The sequence below is a fragment of the Cannabis sativa genome, chromosome 8 (genome assembly GCF_029168945.1).
Source record: "Cannabis sativa cultivar Pink pepper isolate KNU-18-1 chromosome 8, ASM2916894v1, whole genome shotgun sequence".
In the NCBI taxonomy this organism is placed as follows: Eukaryota; Viridiplantae; Streptophyta; class Magnoliopsida; order Rosales; family Cannabaceae; genus Cannabis; species Cannabis sativa.
Genome location: NC_083608.1, coordinates 15,023,341 through 15,044,743, shown reverse-complemented (window position 1 = coordinate 15,044,743; position 21,403 = coordinate 15,023,341). Strand labels below are relative to the sequence as shown.

The 21,403-nt window shown below is 28.7% G+C and overlaps 1 protein-coding gene and 1 long non-coding RNA gene across 2 annotated transcripts; one reads left to right on the top strand and one right to left on the bottom strand.

The window, feature by feature from the left end:
• Positions 1-8: 8 nt before the first annotated feature.
• Positions 9-2,538, bottom strand: LOC115710741 (zinc transporter 1). Its single transcript, XM_061102430.1, has 3 exons — positions 1,765-2,538; positions 1,245-1,394; positions 9-392 (listed from the first exon to the last, which is right to left on the bottom strand). Exons 1-3 carry the CDS (start codon positions 2,368-2,370, stop codon positions 87-89), a joined length of 1,062 nt encoding a protein of 353 aa, XP_060958413.1. The 5' UTR covers positions 2,371-2,538; the 3' UTR covers positions 9-86.
• Positions 2,539-20,005: 17,467 nt separating this feature from the next.
• Positions 20,006-20,394, top strand: LOC133030032 (uncharacterized). Its single transcript, XR_009683937.1, has 2 exons — positions 20,006-20,077; positions 20,185-20,394. It is a non-coding gene; the product is annotated as an uncharacterized LOC133030032 (long non-coding RNA).
• Positions 20,395-21,403: the final 1,009 nt, after the last annotated feature.

Below are 21,403 nucleotides of genomic sequence, written 5' to 3'. Positions count from 1 at the left end.
AAAACATCAACAAAAAAGGGTGATATTGAAATAAGTTAGTAAATTACAATGCATAAAATTAATAAATAAATAATGCATTAAGATTGTCAATCACATTTGGCCAAGAGTGACATTATACATGCCCCTAAGAGGAGTGAGAAACTTGCCCCTATTTGGATCTTGAAATTGCATACCATTTTAGAGTTCATAAAATCAGAGGCAAGAAGATCAACAAGAGCCATGTATATTAGTATTCCAGCTGATGCTGCTAAGAGAAGACCTTCAATAATTAGTGATGAAGAGCTTTTCTCATTGTAACTCTTGGATATTCCAATCCCAACTACTATCCCAATTGGTGTGGTCAGTGAAAAAAATACCACCATTATTGCTACTGTTTTGCACTTGAAATTTGCCTGTTCAATAATATAAGTGAAAATTATACATATTATGAGTTTTTTTTATATATTTTGTGCCCAAAAAAATATTTTTTTTTTTAAAAAAAAGTATTTATATTTTGATAGGAAAAACTATTTTTCCATATTTTTTTAACTTTTTTTTTAATTTTCCCACATAATAATTTTTTTTTTAAAAAAAAAAAAACTATATTTTTGTAAACTTTGCAAAAAAAAAAACATAAAAAATAAAAATTCCCCCTAATATAAAACTAAATTATTGGTTTTTAATGGGGCATATCATAATTGATACATGTAATTCCATTTTCTTTATATTTTCTTGTTAAACTAAAAAAATTGAATATAATCTAATTTTTTTTAAAAAAAAAAAATCAAAGCATCACTTTGGACTTAGCTCACCCAATTATTAATTTGAGGAGTGCTAATTAAAACTTTACGTCTAAAATCACATGTCAGAATATTTTTCTTTCAAAATTTTTTCATAATAGTATTCGTTATAATTACTGTATCATTCTTGTAAATTTTTGAATAGTTTACAATGCTAAAAACAGATTTCCTGATATTTCAGTTTACAACGTTCGTTCAAAAAACTTTAAAATTTTCAAAAATTGGCATGAATGATATTGTAAGTATAACTAACACCGTTATGAAAAAAAAATTGAAAAAAAATATCCCAACATGTATTTTTGAACATGAAAGTTAACTAAAAGGTTGTAATAAGAAGTTACAGTATCACTCCTCTTTTAATTTTTAATTTCATAAGTTGCTATGTAGCACCAATTTGGTAGGAGTTTAGGAGAAATAATTAAAAACAATGTAACAATATAAATTACTAAGAATATTCTTAAGTACCTGATAGATGCAGCCACCAAGACCAATGCCCTCAAAAAATTGATGAAAACTAAGAGCTGCCACAAGAGGCTTGATTATTTTTGGACTTTGAGAAGCACCAAGTGACACCCCAATTATCACTGAATGAACAACTATTCCTATCTCCAAAACCTGTTAACAGCTACTCATATAGTTACTAACAATTACAATTTTTTTTAAAAAAAAAAAAAACAAAGCATAAGTTTTTGTTTTTATTCATAAAAAAAACTGTTGAACACCATTTAACATATAAAGTTAGTTGACATTTATTATCAAAAATAAAAATGAGAAGGATATAATTTGAAACCTCAGGCAGGCCAATACTAAATTCACAAAAAGAAAAAGCAAGAAACATAAGAATCTATTATAAGATAAGTAAAAGTTTCATAAAGAGAAATAAACATGACTGGCCTAACAAAGAAACAAAAGTAAAAAGCCTTTTTTGTTCTTCTTTTCATTTTCTTGAAAGAAAGATCAAAGTTATGTATTTTTTTTTACTTACTTGAGAGATGATCTTGTTTCGAATAATTTCTGATGAAATCGATCTTTCCAACTCGAACGAATTACTAGAGCCATGAACATGAACATGATGATCATGATCAGTAGTGATCATTACCTCATCAGAACTAAAAGGCTGAGCTTTATTGAGCTCAGACCTCTTATGGTAGCCAGTAGCAAAGGACTCCATCATCAATGTACCAATAGCCGAAAGCATAGCCACAAACCCTGCAAAGGGGAACTTCCTCCATGGATTTTCACTAAGGCAAGGGCTTGTCAAGCTCTCATATGCATCGGGAAGTACATGGATGAACCCGGTTGATAAAATAACACCGGCTGCAAAGGCCTTGATGAGGAAGTACATGTCGTTGTTCGGGTTTAGAGAAGGCAAATTCTTCACCAAAAATGGAAGACATACTCCTAGTGCACCACTTGATAGGACAGAGCCAATGGCAATGAGTTTGTATGAAAGAGCTTCTGATTTTTTATGGTCTTCAAGTTGTGTTTCACATGTGCATGTTGAGGATAATACTATGGTTGGTAATAATAGAACAAGGGTCACTACAAAGATTGTTGAATGATTATATGGTTGGAATAAGAATTTCAACATTTTTTGTTTTGAGGAAATTTAGATGGAAAAACTTGAGTATATAAGGGAAATAACTAATGTAAGCAGATGCCAGTTCTTTGCTGAGGACAAAGTTTTGAATGACATTTATTAGAAAATTCAATAGTAAAATCTCTATAAAACAAAACAAAAGATTGAAATTAAGACATAATGGTATCTTAGCTTAAGACAATTGATAGGAATATGACAAGAGAGCATGAGTAACTCTTTGCTGTTATTTTTATTATGCTTAATTGAGAATCTTATTTTCAGATATGTGGACAAGGACAACACATGAAATTGAAGATTTGCCCATATTAGAATGTGAAGGAATCTTATTCTTCTTCTTGGGTTCTCTTATACATAATTTATGTACACAAGGATTGCCTACTTTGTCAACATAATTTTATGCAGACATACAATTATACAATCCTAAAAGAGATGTAATTCCAAGAATGTCAGCAAATTGTGTAGGGAATCTTTTATGAACTTTGCAGCATAGTTTTTATACTATTTATGCTCATTGGGAAACCTCACCTCAACTATTATCATTCTTATAACACTTGACAATTCTTTTGAAGCATCCATTGAGGAGCATTATTTTTTATATCATTTATTAGAATAATTCATATTTTTAATTTTGATTTTTTAATCATTAATGTAAAATGAGTTAAAGGTATTTAATTTGTATTTATTTATCAACTACCAAAGTAAAATTTATAAGCTATTATTTTATTAAATTGTTCACATTGCACATTTTAGTAGAAAAACATTCTCCTTATCTATATCTTTATATATTAAAAGTGCTTATCTAACGGCATTTCTTGGTTTAACAGAATATACTTAAAAATAAAAGAATATTCTGTTAAATTTAACGATTAGTTTGATCTCCCGTTAACAAATAAACCCAATAATTAAACCCAAAAAATTAAACAATCTTTTAAATATTAATAATCTATTTTTAAATTTAAAAAATCATCTTATCCACATATCTCTCTAACAAACCTATATAGGGAGAATATTAATTGCTTTATTAATTTCTTTTCTATTCTAATGTGAATAAATTTTTGGCAATAGAGAGTCATCAAATTAGTCCAAGTGTTTGCACTCCATAATCTATATATCTATCTATAATATAGGTCATTACTCTTTTTTTTAACCTATTAATTATAAAGGTATAATTATTAATTTTAATTGATGATAAAATTTAATTTTTCTATTTTTCTATCCTATAAGGATAACTATTTTTTTTATTGTTATTATTTTTTTCACTATGATGTTTGTAGATATTTTTTTTTACTAAATAATTATTAAATATTAAATAGATTAATTAAAAATATCTAAATCATATACCATTTAAATTTAAATTTGATTAGATTTAATTTTGTATCTACTTTCTCATTATTTGTAATTGTTCTAAATCTGATCGTGCAAACTCATATATTAAACACAATACTCCACCTTGAAACCGTTCTCTATTTTTTTTTCTTTCTTATTGGTTGGTGTTAATTCGCCCCCGATGATTCAAGTGTCATGGTTTAGCAGAAATACCATTTCTATCTTTAATTTTTTTCAAATATAAAGATATTTCAAATACATAAAGATATTTCAAATATAAATATTTAATTTTTTCAAGAAAAAAAAATTGTAATCTTTAAAAATAAAATATATTTAAAATCTTAAAAAGACTAAAATCTTAAATGAAATTAGCAATACGTGGCTCGGCACGTACATTCACCTAGTAATATATATATATATTTTAATAAAATGCCATAAAATTATTTTTTAATTTAATAAATAATAATTATTATAAATAATTTAATAATGTTCAAAATATTTTTTTATTTATTTTTAGTGACAATTTTTCAAATGATAGCGAAATGACTATTTAATTATCTTTTAATTATTGAATTAAATATATTATTAGATAATCTATTTAATTAAAAAGATAATAATAAAATAAAAGAATTTAACTGATTTATGTAAATCAGTTATATGATATTTATATTTGAATTTGAATTATGAACTTAATTAAATTAGTCATTATCTTCTATTTTAAATAATTAATTAAAATGTTTATTTATGACATTATATATATGATATATATCAGAATAACAAATAAGATAGTTAATTGAGAAAATATATAATACATTCTGAGAGAAAATAAGATTGAACTTTTTCGCTCTCACTCTCTTTCGCCTACTTGTATGCCCCCTCTCTCTCTCTCTCTCCTCATCTTACATGCCACACTCACTGTAGTGTGGTGTGAGTTTTGTGATCATCCATGTCTCTTCACAGTATCTTATAAGTTGAGAATATACTGTGATTATATAATTGTACTCATTCATCAGAATCTAATAGCCTACTCTATTCCTAAGTGTTGAGGCTGGCTTGAAAGATTGTGATGTGAAATCTTCAGCAAGTTTTTGAATTGGATATTCGATATAATACGAAAAAATAACGAGGGTCTCTTGATAGGCTACAAGAGTTATTGTCTCTCTTTTCATTAGTATAGATCTAACCTATATACATTACGTTAAGTTCTTTATGATTATGGCTCATATTGAATTAAATTATTTTTAATTAAATTTGTTTCCGATTTTTTAACTTTGATATGGACTATAAAAACTAATACCACGTACAACACACATGCCCTCAATTTTTTTTGTTTTTTTATAATGTATTAATGAATAAAGGGCTAATCCCCCATTTTTGGCAAATAACTAATTAAAACTTATCATTGTTTATTGACTTTCAAAATCTTCCCAAAGGTGAGTTGATTTTAATAGTATTTTAACATTTTCATTAATACATAATATCATATAGGTAATTCTTTTTCTCTAATATGATGTATAAGCTTTTAGGAAGCACAAAATGGTTTCTTGTTAATTCATTTATTTGTTTCAAAAGGATCTTCTAAAAAGTGTAATAGTTTTTGTGATGTGATATGATTTATATTCAGGCCCGGCCCTGGGCATAGGCGGGCTAGGCCTGTGCCTAGGGCCCACCCAGCCCAAGGGCCCAAATTTTTTTTTTCTCTTTTAAAATTATACATTTTTTTTTACCAATTTTGAAAAATACCATATTTTTTCTAACATAAGGGCCCAAAAAATTTTTCTTTCCCTATGGCCCACTTTGTTTCAGGGCCGGCCCTGTTTATATTATTATTTTTTAAAATTATAATCGGTTTCTAAGTTATTGTGTGTTGTATATTTTTACTCATTTCATCGAAAAATCAATCTGATTTATTTCGTACCTTTCGCTCAATGAGAAAATAAGTTTGATCCTATTATACCCGATTTTTTAGTTATTGTGTGTAATTTCTTTTTACTCATTTTTATTGTAGAATCGATTCTATTTTAGTTGAGGGGGGCTAAGGAGACTCTCTTTTGTACTATCTTTTGCACTCTCTCTATAATTTAGTGACAAATGTCATTCTTTGAGATTACTTTATTTGTATTTAATAACTAGACATAATATTATTACTTTATTACAACTATGCCATCACAATAAAATTATCTTACTAATTTTTTACTGAGGGCAACTTCAATGGTAAACTTTTAAATTTAGTGTTAAATCAAACTAAAAGAGTACTATTTTAGCATTATTTTTTTTTAATTCCAACCACAACACTAAAAATTACATTAAAATTTATATTCTTATTATAATGTTATTTTATTAATATAATAAAATATTTACTTCATAATATTTAATTAAAAAAAGAAAAGAAAATTAACGCATTTTATGGAATTAAATTACACTAAATATAAATTTTTAATTAAAGTGTAATTGAAAATAGTTTTAAACCTGAATATATATTAAAAAAAATCTCTAAAACAAAATCATAACACATGTTTATTAGAATATTTTATATATGGAAGTTATTTTCTAATTAAGGAAATGATTTTCTATTTAAGGAAATAAATAAATAATTGATTTTCTGATAAATGAATATTTTATATTCATTGAATCTGGACAAAATCAATTATGCAATATTCTATATATGGTCAGATTTCTATATTCATTATCTGATTTTATTTCCTGAATTAATTGTCAAAATATTCTGACAATTAATGTGGCGCAGATACTGATGGAGTATCTCACCTATAAATATAGGGTCTCGGTCCCCGAGCTCCTCACTCATTCTGAATTCATTCAGCAAATTCTATCTAAAGAGAGTTGAGAGAGCGAGGAAGCCCGAACTCCAATACCGAAGCTATCGCAGGGATTGAAGCTCAAAGATCAATGGCTGGAGGTATATTGATCATTTCATTGCATATATTATAGATGTGATTACAGTTGTTTTTCCGTATTTCATATCGTTTTGTATATGCTATATTACATACACTATATTATAGTCTAACAGTTGGTATCAGAGCGGTTTTATCTCTGTCTTGATTTTATTTGAGTTTCATATATATATACATATATACACTATTCATATATATATATATTTGTTTCGTTCGGTTCATGGTGTATACATATATATACGCATATTTATATAATCCCAAATATATATATAAAATTCATACGTATATACTTATACATATATACATGTTGGATATTATTTTACCAGGATCTTAGATCTACTCACAAGTATGTTTATTAACACCCTAAATATGAACTTTCTAAAACAATGAAATAAACACATATAAAGTTTAAGAAACCTTACATTGGGTGCAGCGGAATTAAATGACTCCTTCCGTTCAGATATCTAGCCCTTGATTTCTTTCTGTAGCAGAGCATTATCAATATCTGAACCTGGATCTCTTTCTCTGAATCTTTGATGCTGAAACTCTTTTGCTGATGATCTTTCTTCACGATCTTCCTCACTATGATTGAGGTATCACTTGATGTGTGTGGGCACTACTCATACACTAAGATTTTCGAAATTGAAGAGGGAAGGAGAAAGAGAAAGGTCCGCCAAAGATAGGGAGAGAGAAGACTCAGTTTTTTCTGATTCAGAAAGTCTGAAGAAAAGTGTAGAAATTTAGTGTAAATTTCCTGAAGCCTTCACTATCTATTTATAGCATTCCACTAGGGTTAGGTTTGAATTATTTGGCATTAAAATAATAAAAATATCAGTTTAAATTGCCTATAAAAGTGGCTGGCCATGCTTAGTGGATTTGGGCCTCACTTTTTGCAATTTTGCAGTTTTAACACCTTTTGTATCTAATTTTCTCAAAAATGCCAATTTCCTAATTCAACCATTTAAATGCCAATTCTAACTATTTAATAACTATAAATAATTATTAAATAATATTGTCATTTATCATATTTATTAATTGAGCCATACAAAGTATCATAATTAACAAATATGCCCCTATAAACTCTTTCTTTACAATTTCGCCCTTACTTAGTGAAAAATTCACAAATAGACATAGTCTAATTTGAGAATTATAATTGATTAATCAAAACCAATTACATGAGTCTTACAAGCAATATTATCTCAACTAGTGGGGGGACCATGGGTCTATATAACCGAGCTTCCAATAAGTAGATCAAGAATTTAGCACTAAAATTCACTAACTTATTAATTCTTCGTTGAATCCACGCATAGAACTTAGAATTGCACTCTCAGTATATAGAATGCTCTATATGTTCCACCATATAGACACATCATTAGTTATCCATTGTTATAATCCTAATGTGATCAATGATCCTCTATATGAATGATCTACACTGTAAAGGGATTAAATTACCGTTACACCCTGCAATGTATTTATTCCTTAAAACACTTGACCCTGTATAAATGATATTTCAGCTTATGTGAAATGAGTACTCCACCATTTATGTTCGTTTGGTCAAGCTCGAAGGAGATCATCCTTTGCTTACTATTCGCCAGATAGAAGCTATAGATTCCATGTTTATGATAGCGCTCCCACTCAATTGCACTACCGTGTTCCCAAAATGTACGTATCACCCTAACCTAAAAGTAGGCTTAACTAACAAATCAAAGAACACGAATAGCCTCTCGAGATTGAGCCTAATCATAACAGGATTAAGAACATTTGATCTAGGATCAACTAGGCGATATTGGCTTGAATAGATTTTACGATAAGTTTAATTAAATCTAAGTCAAAGTTCAATATCGGTCCCTTCCGATGCATACTCCATGCATCCAACCTGAGCTTTACTTTAACCAATGCTCTGGAAAGAACATAGCACTTCTCCAAATGCAAGTAAACTCTTGTTGTAGATTATCATATCAGTAAAACCCTGTGTCTGATAAATCTAGGAAACTTTATTCACATAGTCATGTTTACTTTCCAATGTGTTGACGGCACAATAAACAGGATCAAGTATGTGAAAAGGGTTTCAGATGAATTTATACATTATGTACATATAATCATGAAATAAATCATGTGAACCATGCAACATTAAATGTTATTTCTGATCTATATTAATAAGTAAATCTGATTATATTGAAATGAGTTTTATTTAGGGCATAAAACCCAACAAACTCCCACTTGCACTAATATAAAACAAAAAGTGCGTTTCAAATAATCTCAACACCTTGATATACAAATCAAGTGTAGTAGTAGTAACCTCCTCGTAATAGGATCTGAAAGGTTGAATTAACCACAACCTTTTCTCCACTATTACTCTTCCTTTAATCACAAAATCATTGATAATGTGAAATTCCTCTCTATATGTCTACTCTCTTGGGATACTGGATTCTATATCTTTGGCAACTACTTTTGGTTAATCAGGAAATTAACGCTAGTAGTTTAAGGCAATTTGGAATGATGCCAAAAATGTATAGAACTTTCCTTAGACTGAATAAGTACCTTTCCTGCAACCTTAACATTTAGTCCCTCTCTGATAGACCTAGAGACTTCATATAGGTTTTTACACTTCTCCAAAATCACTATTCCACCCCCAGAGTAACCACCATCTTATCAGAAATATTTACTAGCACATAGGCAAATTTTGAAATCTGATGTGGTGTAGTCTAAGAGTTTTAAACACACTCTTATAGACTAACATATAGTTCCTCTTCTTAATCTTAGGATTTACTTGATTGTCTTCCAATGTTCTTCTCCTGGATTAATCTAATACCTACTCATTACTCCCACTCAACAGCAGGTGTCTGGTCTAAGGCATACAAAAGCATATCTAAGACCTCTCACTGTTGATATAAGAAATTCTTTCATGGCTTTATCTTTTCTGGAATAGTTAAGACTTTTCCTTAGATAAATAAAATCTATACCTAAGAAGTTGTGAAGCTTCTATAGATTGCCATTAGAAAGAAAATGCTTCAGCATCTTACTAAAGTAAGTTGCTTGCATTAGAGTAAGTAATTACCAGGTATACCACAAGCCATAGGTTTAGATAAACTCAAACCTATAATACTAGGAACAGGAAGTTTGTTAAGTCCATAGAATAGACTTATTAACTAAAATTTCCTTTTATGTCCTTGTAATAGAAAACTTTAGGTTATTCCATGTGAATGGATTAAACCATAGTTCTATTGGCTTTCTTCTTAGTTTCTTATCTTGACAATCCATTACTTGTTTAAACTCACAATGGATTTTAATCACTAGTGTCTCCCAAGTCATAAGAAGGTGAGTTCCTAGAAACTCTCCCACTACGACAAGGCACCGTGAATTATGTCTAAGAAAACTAAATGGTATTGATCTCTTCGGTTGTGACAAGACAACAGAGGCAGTGGGATCATCATATGTTATATAAGATGATAGAACACTTTTGGAATCAAGAATTAAATATCTCCTTTATTTGCTACTTGTTTTTCAGACTTAGTCATTTTCTTAGAAAAGTAGTATTTGTTTGAACAAACACTTTCTTATCTATTGACAATGGGATGGTCCACCCCTAATCACTTAGAATAGCTAACAAACCATGGTTAACAGTTCTAGCTTTTCTTAAGATTTTTGATTAGGTCATCCATGAATCTAGTAATGATTTACATTAAGTACCCAACCATTACATCATTCTGAAATTGTATTACCATAGAAGGAATTAGGCAACGACTAGTAACTAATCATTAACATGCAACTCGAAATTTCTGGGGAGGTAAGTTTGGATATAATTCAAAAATCAATTTAATGATCTTTGAACTGCATATCTACTAACTATTTCTCCACCCCTATCAGTTCGCAAGATCTTTAACCACTTACCTTAATGGTTTTAACCATTGTTAGAAATTAATGAAATTTTTCAAACATTTCAAATTTCTTTGCATAAGGTATAATCTAGAGTGATCGTTTTAAGAATACAACGAAAAACTCATATCCACCCCTGAATGTACATCCATCTGCGAATGAGATGAACTACTTTCAGTGGATATTGGCATATTAACTCTTTGCAGAGATTGATCTTGTCAAATCCACTATGAACAAGATACAAATGCCATAGATTAAAAAAAAATGTGGTAGTGTCTATGATGACATAGGTTTAGTTACATCAAAGAGTTCTTAGAATACTGCAAGTGGATCCTGGTCACAGAATACCTAACTCATATTCCATACAGTTTTAATCCATTAATAGAAGATGGATATTAAACACTTGAGAAAGTGTAACTGTATTGTATTCTGGAATTAGAAATATAAGAAAATTTCTATTTGGATTCTAAAATTAAAGTCAAAGACTTAAATTCAACCAAATATAATGAGTAATTCTTTCTTGGACCACCACTACTAATACAAACTCTAAGTCAGATTTGCCCATACAAGTAGGAGATTTCTAAGATTGAGGATTTATATCAATTGGAAATAGAATTTCGGGATTATTATCATATGCGTCATTTAATTTCTTAAGAGAAAATATAATGACATGAAATGATTTATAGACCATTCATCCAATGATATGTTTTGAAGCTAATTCGAAATGAATAAGCTAAGAGGAATTAGGATAATTTCGTTTATAAATAAGAATCCAACGATGCTTCGATTAGCGAAAGACAAAGTAATCTTATTTATGTAATCTTCTTGTTTCATATTGTAAAAATACTAGTCTAAGGTGTCATCAATTGATGAACAGTTAGATGTCGCATATACAATACTTATCTTTCGAGATCTTACACTATTATGTATGTCTAATGGTGAAAATCCATTAGGGATTTATCTCATTAGAAAAACAAACATGTTAGACCAACAATGAAGATTCGAAATTAAACTACAACTTAATAACAGAAAATAACATGGTTCAATATAAATTCATACACAATTCAGAAATTATTAAACATATAGCAAGTAGGAATGACAAGTGAAAATACTAAAACTTACAATCCTAAATAATTTCCAAGGTTTTTCAACAAACTGATACAGTGTCCCGTTTAGGCGAGAGTCAAAGCATCATCCATTGAATAGAGTTGTCAGCTCATCTAAAATGATAACCATTCTAGCAACCTTTTATTCGATCAAGATTGGAATTCAGCGTTGTCCCGTTTAGGCGAGAGTCAAGGCAATTCTATCTTATGAGCTTCCACCATTGTTTCATAATTTGCAAGTCAAGTATGGTCGCCACCATTAGGGTGATCCATACCATACAAAACACTTACAAACTACTTATCATGCGAGGTTAAACGGTGCGAAATTGCTAATGAACGTTCCTCCATTAGGGAGGATTACTCACTAAAACAAACGCGGTGTAAAACCCACAATGGAGATCGAATATCTTAATAATAATCAAGCTCATTATTTAAAGTGAGTTGTATTTTCTTTGATTATCTTTATTTAATTTATTTATTTTAAATATATATATTTATTTAAAATTTCCAATTTAGAATGAAAAATTCTAAATATAAATTTTAATTTAATATTTATAAATTTTACTTAGATGGATATGAAAATAACATGAATTATTTCCATCTTAGTAATAATTTCCAATAAATATTTAGAAAAATAATCAATTTAAGTTGTTACAAAATTAATTTAAATTAATTTACAACTCAAATTTAATTTTCTATAAATATATATTGCATTTCGAAAAATTAAAGTATTCAAGGATACAATTTTCAAAAATGCATGTTAAAATAAAAAATTAATCCTGGAAAAATTATTCTAATTTAATGTTGGCCCAAAATTAATTAATAAAATTAATTTACAACAAAAAATATAATTTTCCTATTTAATTAAATATATAAGAAAAATTTCAAATATTTAAGTATGATGATGAAAATCAACTTAAATATTAATTTTCTATTTAATTAAATACACTAGAAAAATACTTCAAGCAAAAATATCATCTATCTAGATTTTCCTTTGACTAATTAGTTCAATTTCTAATAATATACTTTAATTCAATTTATTTTAAATTAAACAATAAATGAAAAAATCATTGATTTAAGTTGATCCAAGAATTAATTAAAATAAATAATTAATTTACAACTTAATCTATTTTTCAAGATAAAATTCGAAATTCTAGCATTTAAGAAATGCAATTTCGAAAATTGATTAATAAAATAAAGAAAATATATTTTGAAAATTATTTAAATTTAGTTGAAAAAATAAATTTCAACTAAAAATAATTTTCTATTTAATTAAATGTCATGAAAAAGAAATATTTAAGTATGATGATAAAAATCAACTTAGATATTTAATTTTCAAATTAATTAAATGTATTAAATTCAAGAAATAAATAATTAAGTGTAGAGAAGGCTTAATTATTAATTTCTAGTTTAATACTAGGAAAAATATACTTAAAATAAATTGTACCAAAATTAATTAAATAATTAATTTCACAATTTATAATATTTTCTTATTTAATATTAGAAATAATAAGTAGTCTTGAAATAACTATCTAGAAAATATCTTATTTGACTAAGTATCTTTTCCACAAAATTTGAAAAAATATCTTATTTAAGTTGTATTAGAAAAAATCTAGAACTTAAATATTTTTCAAACTTAAATTTAATTAAATATCAAAAATTAAGTTGTAACCACTTAATTTGAAAATATTCCATTTTAAGTTAATATTCGAAAAGATATTAACTTAAAAAATATCTAAAGAATCTTAATAACCAATGCCTAAAATTCCTCAACTTAATTTTGAAATTTTGAATTCAAAAGATATTCAGATTTAAGTTGGTTAGTTGAAGATAACTAAATATCAACTTAAATAGGAATATTTAATGAAAAATTTAAATTAAGTTCCAGAAAGAATCTAGATGGTTATAATTCTATATTTAATTAAATACATGAAAATACATATAGTTTAGCTTAGAATAAAAAATTCTTTAAACTATAATTTTCTTAAATTAATTTCAAAATAAATGAAATTAATTATGTTGCTAATCAATTTTTATTAGGTTAAACTAGTGTAATTAACCTAGTACAGTTGTTCAAATCAGGCAAATAGGCCTTCACAATTGGGGTGATTTGTGTGAGGGGGTGTTGGGTTCAGTATGTCGTACCCACTTCTATGGCTCCCAACTCTCACACAAGGCCCAAAAGAGAGGAATTTAACCTTAATAAGAACAACTGTTATTAATTGAATAAGCCCAATAACTAAATGGGCCTAAATAAATTCTATCAAGAACTATGATAATTTATTTTAGCAACAACAACCTATATGTATCTATAATCAAATTAAACACATAGGCTCACACAGGCACACTTTGGATGGGTCCTATCATGTTGCTAGGTCATACACAGATGAAAGAAGATTGTAAATTATACCTGTTACAAATTATTATCTTGACCAAGGGAGCCATCAGATCATTAGATCTGGCAAAAAGTAACCATGGCTATTTGCAATCAAGTAATAATAGGTTTTGAAAACTTACACAGAAGCTAAAGCACATACTCCTGCAACAAGGTTAGTTGGATAGTTGGATGTAGGATTTATTTAATTTTAAATTAAATTTTTTTAATTTCGAAAATAATTAATTAAATAATAAAAAAAAAATTCGAAAATTTTAAAAGAATTTGAAAAAATTCGAAAATTTAAAAAATTTAAATTTAAAATTAAACCTACAATTTTTGAAAAATTAGTTTTCAACCAACCTAAATATCATTTCAAAAATTTGCTAACTACTTTTAAATTTTAAATGTTATTTTATAAATAAAAATTAAATAAAAATTAGAATAGATAAATGAAATATCTTTTCAGATTTTAAATTTAATTTAAATAAATAAAATAACAAAATTTAAAGGTTAGCAAAATATCTTATATCTATTTAAAATTACATGATTATAAATATCTTACTTTAAATTTAAATAAGGTCAAAATATCTAAAAAGATTTAATTTTAAAAAAAAAATCTTAAAAGATAAGATATAATTAAAAATATCTTAAAAGATAAGATATCTTAAAAATATCTTAAAAGATTTTATAAATATCTTATAAAATCTGACCTTAAATTTAAAAAAAATAAGATATAATCAAATTTAAAAATAAGATAGATTTTTAAGCAAGAAGATAGATACTAATTCTATTCAAATTCAAATTTCACTAATATCTTGAATTAAATTTAAAAAATATTAAATTAATTCAAAATGATAATTAGAATTGAATTAGGAATAGTAATAGTATAAATACAAAACTATACAAAAAATTAGAAGTTAATTCCATGAAAAAGCATGAAAAATTGAAGAAAAACAAAAAATTTCGAAACTGTACGGACAGATTTGCGATCGCAGGAAAATATCAGCACAGCCCCCGATTTTTTCAAATCTTCAAAAAATCATAACTAATTCAAATAAAATCCAAATTAAGTTCTGTAAAAGGCTAACTTGCTTAATTTTTTCCATACTATCCAATAAAAATAATTCCAGAGATAAAATCGCAATTATTTTTCACGAAAATTTCACAAACATCAATCAATCATCAAATAACACTCAATACAACATGATACCATCCAAAGAACATATAAAAAATCGTTTTAAAGTCCAAATTTCTTGCAAGTAAATCAATTACCATGGCTCTGAGGCCAGTTGTTGGATATTATTTTACCAGGATCTTAGATCTACTCACAAGTATGTTTATTAACACCCTAAATATGAACTTTCTAAAACAATGAAATAAACACATATAAAGTTTAAGAAACCTTACATTGGGTGCAGCGGAATTAAATGCCTCCTTCCGTTCAGATATCTAGCCCTTGATTCCTTTCTGTAGCAGAGCATTATCAATATCTGAACCTGGATCTCTTTCTCTGAATCTTTGATGCTGAAACTCCTTTGCTGATGATCTTTCTTCACAATCTTCCTCACTATGATTGAGGTATCACTTGATGTGTGTGGGCACTACTCATACACTAAGATTTTCGAAATTGAAGAGGGAAGGAGAAAGAGAAAGGTCAGCCAAAGATAGGGAGAGAGAAGACTCAGTTTTTTCTGATTCAGAAAGTCTGAAGAAAAGTGTAGAAATTTAGTGTAAATTTCCTGAAGCCTTCACTATCTATTTATAGCATTCCACTAGGGTTAGGTTTGAATTATTTGGCATTAAAATAATAAAAATATCAGTTTAAATTGCCTATAAAAGTGGCTGGCCATGCTTAGTGGATTTGGGCCTCACTTTTTGCAATTTTACAGTTTTAACACCTTTTGTATCTAATTTTCTCAAAAATGCCAATTTCCTAATTCAACCATTTAAATGCCAATTCTAACTATTTAATAACTATAAATAATTATTAAATAATATTGTCATTTATCATATTTATTAATTGAACCATACAAAGTATCATAATTAACAAATATGCCCCTATAAACTCTTTCTTTACAATTTCGCCCTTACTTAGTGAAAAATTCACAAATAGACATAGTCTAATTTGAGAATTATAATTGATTAATCAAAACCAATTACATGAGTCTTACAAGCAATATTATCTCAACTAGTGGGGGGACCATGGGTCTATATAACCGAGCTTCCAATAAGTAGATCAAGAATTTAACACTAAAATTCACTAACTTATTAATTCTTCGTTGAATCCACGCATAGAACTTAGAATTGCACTCTCAGTATATAGAATGCTCTATATGTTCCACCATATAGACACATCATTAGTTATCCATTGTTATAATCCTAATGTGATCAATGATCCTCTATATGAATGATCTACACTGTAAAGGGATTAAATTACCGTTACACCCTACAATGTATTTATTCCTTAAAACACTTGACCCCGTATAAATGATATTTCAGCTTATGTGAAATGAGTACTCCACCATTTATGTTCGTTTGGTCAAGCTCGAAGGAGATCATCCTTTGCTTACTATTCGTCAGATAGAAGCTATAGATTCCATGTTTATGATAGCGCTCCCACTCAATTGCACTACCGTGTTCCCAAAATGTACGTATCACCCTGACCTAAAAGTAGGCTTAACTAACAAATCAAAGAACACGAATAGCCTCTCGAGATTGAGCCTAATCATAACAGGATTAAGAACATTTGATCTAGGATCAACTAGGCGATATTGGCTTGAATAGATTTTACGGTAAGTTTAATTAAATCTAAGTCAAAGTTCAATATCGGTCCCTTCCGATGCATACTCCATGCATCCAACCTGAGCTTTACTTTAACCAATGCTCTGGAAAGAACACGACACTTCTCCAAATGCAAGTAAACTCTTGTTGTAGATTATCATATCAGTAAAACCCTGTGTCTGATAAATCTAGGAAACTTTATTCACATAGTCATGTTTACTTTCCAATGTGTTGACGGCACAATAAACAAGATCAAGTATGTGAAAAGGGTTTCAGATGAATTTATACATTATGTACATATAATCATGAAATAAATCATGTGAACCATGCAACATTAAATGTTATTTCTGATCTATATTAATAAGTAAATCTGATTATATTGAAATGAGTTTTATTTAGGGCATAAAACCCAACAATACATTTATTCATACATTCATATATATATAATACATACACGTACATACAGTATATATATATTTCATTTTTTTTTTGAATATTTATGTACGTGTATATATGTTTATATATATATATTGTATATTATATATATGTTTTATCACATAATATATTTATAATATTCATTTTCATTATGTGATATATACATGCATATATATAACACACAAAGTTATCGGTGTAAATAAAGTTTAATTTTTCCGTTTTTCATTTTTCGGTGTTTATTTCGAATTCTAAATATATTACTATATTCGTATAGTATTATAGATCGATCTAAGCATTGAAAATCTATTGAAAAACTTAAGGATGGAAAAAATTTTCAGTTAAAACTTTTTCGGACCCGATTAACTTCGTGATATTAAAGTTTATATTTTAACGTGTTTTTGTGCATAAAATCTATGTGGATCTCTTTATTATTTGATTTAGAACATTTTAGATTTGAAAACACGCAATTTGGTCGTCGAAAACGCCATTTTCGATCGGGTTTGGGTCGGGTTCCACGGACCCGCGTGCAGAAAAACGGGTAAAAATCGACCCGGTTTGGCTGAAGAAGACGACGCAAACGACATGTCGTTTGTCAAAAAACGACGTGTCGTTTGCACAAAAACGACGTGTCGTTTGTCAAAAACGACGTGTCGTTTGAAACCACGTTGCAGTTGTCGTTGTTGAAAAACGACATGTCGTTTTTCACATTGTGGAAAACGACATGTCGTGTTTCGTATTCTGAGGCAGCCCTTTGGTGAATGAAACGACGTGTCGTTTTTTGTATGTGTTCTGCACCCTTCAGATTGGAAAAAACGACGTGTCGTTTTGCTTTTTGCAAAAACGACATGTCGTTTGGCAGTGTGTTTTTTTTTTCAAAAAAAAAAAAAAGAGGGAAAAAATTTCGAATTTTTTATAAATTTTTATTTATTTGGAATATTAATTATTTTCCTATTTTTGTGTTAATTTAGTCAATAAATTGCATTTAGTTAATTTTCCATTTTTGTTTATTACATATATACAGTATAAATTGAAAATGGAAATTTGTTTAATTTGGTAATTTATTACATGATTTATTTAGGCATGTAAAAATTGTGCTAATTTGTGCATTTAATTATATATTACCAAATTTATGCAATTTTTTGTCTAAATTAATTTTGAAAAATCTGCCATTAATTTCATATTAAGGAATTAGCATTTAATTAATAATCATACATTAATTGTATTATTTTGTATTTATTTGATAAATTTATGATTAATGCAATTAATTTAGATATGTATGATTTAAATGCTATTCGTAAATTCCTTTTGTAGTGCTAGATATATTTAGAAATATTCAAACATTAAGATAGGTTGAATATTTTATTTAGCAATTAAGTTTCATAAAACTTCATAAAATTATTCATAAAATATTCATAAAACTTTATAAAATGAATAAAATATGAATAAAACGTAAGTAATTTTGTGGTTTGACATAAGAAACATGAACCTGGGACAAATGCTCATATCTAGAGCGGTTTTTAATGATCTTCGGACGACCACACTAGGAGCACTAATCTCAGTGATTGTCTATTATGTTAATAACGAAATTACTTTTAGGTAGAGCCCAATACCTAATGTCTAAGTGAAAATATAATTTTAAATAATTAGGGAGTAGCCACAACATCTTTAATTATATAAAATTATATATTAATTAAAATTCACCTTAATGGACAAAACTTGTAATTAATTATTTGGATATAATAATTTTACCCCACAGGGATTTTATTATATTTTTATAATTAATTAGGATAATATATTAAGTTAAATTCTCTTAATTTACCCCACAGGGAGTTATGAGGATTTGATTTAATAGTGTTATCACAAATTTTAATTAAAGATAGATTTCATTCCTCCATTATTTCTAAATTAAATACTTCATTAAATCTATCATAAAGTTCATATAATTTTATTAGATTTAAAATTTAGCCCACAGGCAATTTTAGATTTAATAAAATTTTCATCTTCATCATGTTTCTACATTGGTAAAACATGAATTCATTAAAGCCTTAATCCTTTTAACATCTAAATTTTTTGTAATCCTATTCTTGCAGCTATTTCATCCACCTCTAAATATGCTGAAATCACTAGTGAAATCCCTGAGCTTAGGAGTGACAACTTCAAAATCTGGAAGGAACGAGTTCTTCTCCACCTAGCTTGCACTGACATGGATTATGCAATAAGGAAAGATGAACCAGCTGCTATCACTGATACTAGCACTGCTGCTGAGATTGCACTACGTGAAAAGTGGGAGCAATCTAATCGTCTTTGCATCATGTTCATTATGTCCAGAATTCCTATGGGAATGCGTGGATCGGTGGAGCCACCTGAGAAGGTGAAAGATTTTATCAAAGTTATGGATGAGCAGTTTGACACTTCAGATAAATCTTTGTTCATCAACCTCATCCAAGAGTTCTCGTCCACAAAACTCACCGGCGTTAAAGGAGTTCGAGAACACATTTCTAAAATGAGGGACATCACTGCTCATTTGAAGAAACTCGACGTTATCATTCCTGATACCTTCCTGGTTCATTACATCCTTCACAATCTTCCTCCACAGTATGGGCCTTTCAAAATTTCCTACAACACACATAAAGAAAAATGGACTATCAATGAATTGATGACCATGTGTGTTCAAGAGGAAGCCAGGCTCCTACAGGAGCAAGGAGAAAGTGTTCACCTGACCACTTAACCTAAGAAACGCAAGCCATTCAAGAAGAACAAAGGGGAAAAGCCCATGGCTCCCAAGGCTGCCATAAAGAAAGATTCTATCAAATGTTTCTTTTGTAAACAAAAGGGACATGCGAAAAAGGAGTGCAGCCAGTTCAAGAAATGGATGGATGACAAAGGTAATCCAATTTCCTTAGTATGTTATGGATCTAATATGGCTAATGTTAATCTTAACACATGGTGGATTGATTCCGGTTCAACGATTCACATAACAAATTCCTTGCAGGATATTCAAAATCTAAGGAAGCCAGTGGCAAGTGAGCAAAGCATCTTATCTGGAAACAAGATGGGCTCACATGTGGAAGCTATTGGAACATGCAATTTAGTTTTAAGTAATGGTTTTGTTTTAAAGTTAGAAAAGACCTTTTATGTACCAAGTTTCTCTAGAAACTTGATTTCAGTTTCAAGACTTATACCCTTTGGTTTTTCCTTTACATTTTCAGACAAATATTTCAATTTATATTATAAATCTGAATGTGTTGAAAATGGTATTTTGTCTGATGGTCTTTACTGCCTTAATTTACAAAATAATACCACTAATAATGTTATGCATGTTCACGCTGGCACTAAAAGATGTGTTATGAAAAAGGATTCCTGTACATTGTGGCACCGGAGATTGGGACATATCTCCATTGATAGAATTAAAAGGTTGGTAAAAGATGGGGTACTCAATACCTTAGATTTTACTGACTTTGATACTTGTGTGGATTGCATTAAGGGAAAGCAAACCTCCAAGTCCGTCAAAAGCGGTGTCCATAGGAGTTCTGAAATATTAGAAATCATACATACTGATATATGTAGTCCAGATATGGAGTCACATGGTCAGAAATACTTCATCTCATTCATAGATGATTACTCACGCTACATGTATATCTACTTACTTCATAATAAAAGTGAAGCATTAAATGTCTTTAAGATATTTAAAGCTGAAGTAGAGAAACAATGCAACAAGCAAATTAAGATAGTGAGATCGGATAGAGGAGGTGAGTATTATGGTAGATACACGAGAAGATGGAGCAAGCACTGGTGCATTTGCGAAGTTTCTTGAAGAAAATGGGATTGTTGCCCATTACACCTTGCCCGGTACACCCGAGCAAAATGGTGTTGCAGAAAGAAGAAACCGAACATTAATGGACATGGTGCGGAGTATGCTTAGTAGCAACTCTAACCTTCCTAAATCCTTGTGGACTGAAGCATTAAAGACATCCGTGTACATATTAAACCGAGTTCCAACAAAGGCAGTCTCAAAAACTCCTTTTGAATTATGGAAAGGTTGGAAACCAAGTTTGAATCATGTACGCATTTGGGGATGTCCATCTGAAGTCAGAATATATAATCCACAAGAGAAGAAATTGGACCCAAGGACCATAAGCGGATTCTTTATAGGGTACGCTGAAAAGTCTAAAGGTTACAAGTTTTATTGTCCATCTCATAGCACAAGAATT

Bases quoted from the DNA above. Each gene is read 5' to 3' on its own strand.
- LOC115710741 (XM_061102430.1), bottom strand. From the start codon at position 2,370: ATGTTGAAATTCTTATTCCAACCATATAATCATTCAACAATCTTTGTA. The intron at 1,395-1,764 runs GTAAGTAAAAAA...AGCTGTTAACAG, and splicing joins GAAACAAGATCATCTCTCAA to GTTTTGGAGATAGGAATAGT. The intron at 393-1,244 runs GTACTTAAGAAT...ATTATTGAACAG, and splicing joins TTGGTGGCTGCATCTATCAG to GCAAATTTCAAGTGCAAAAC.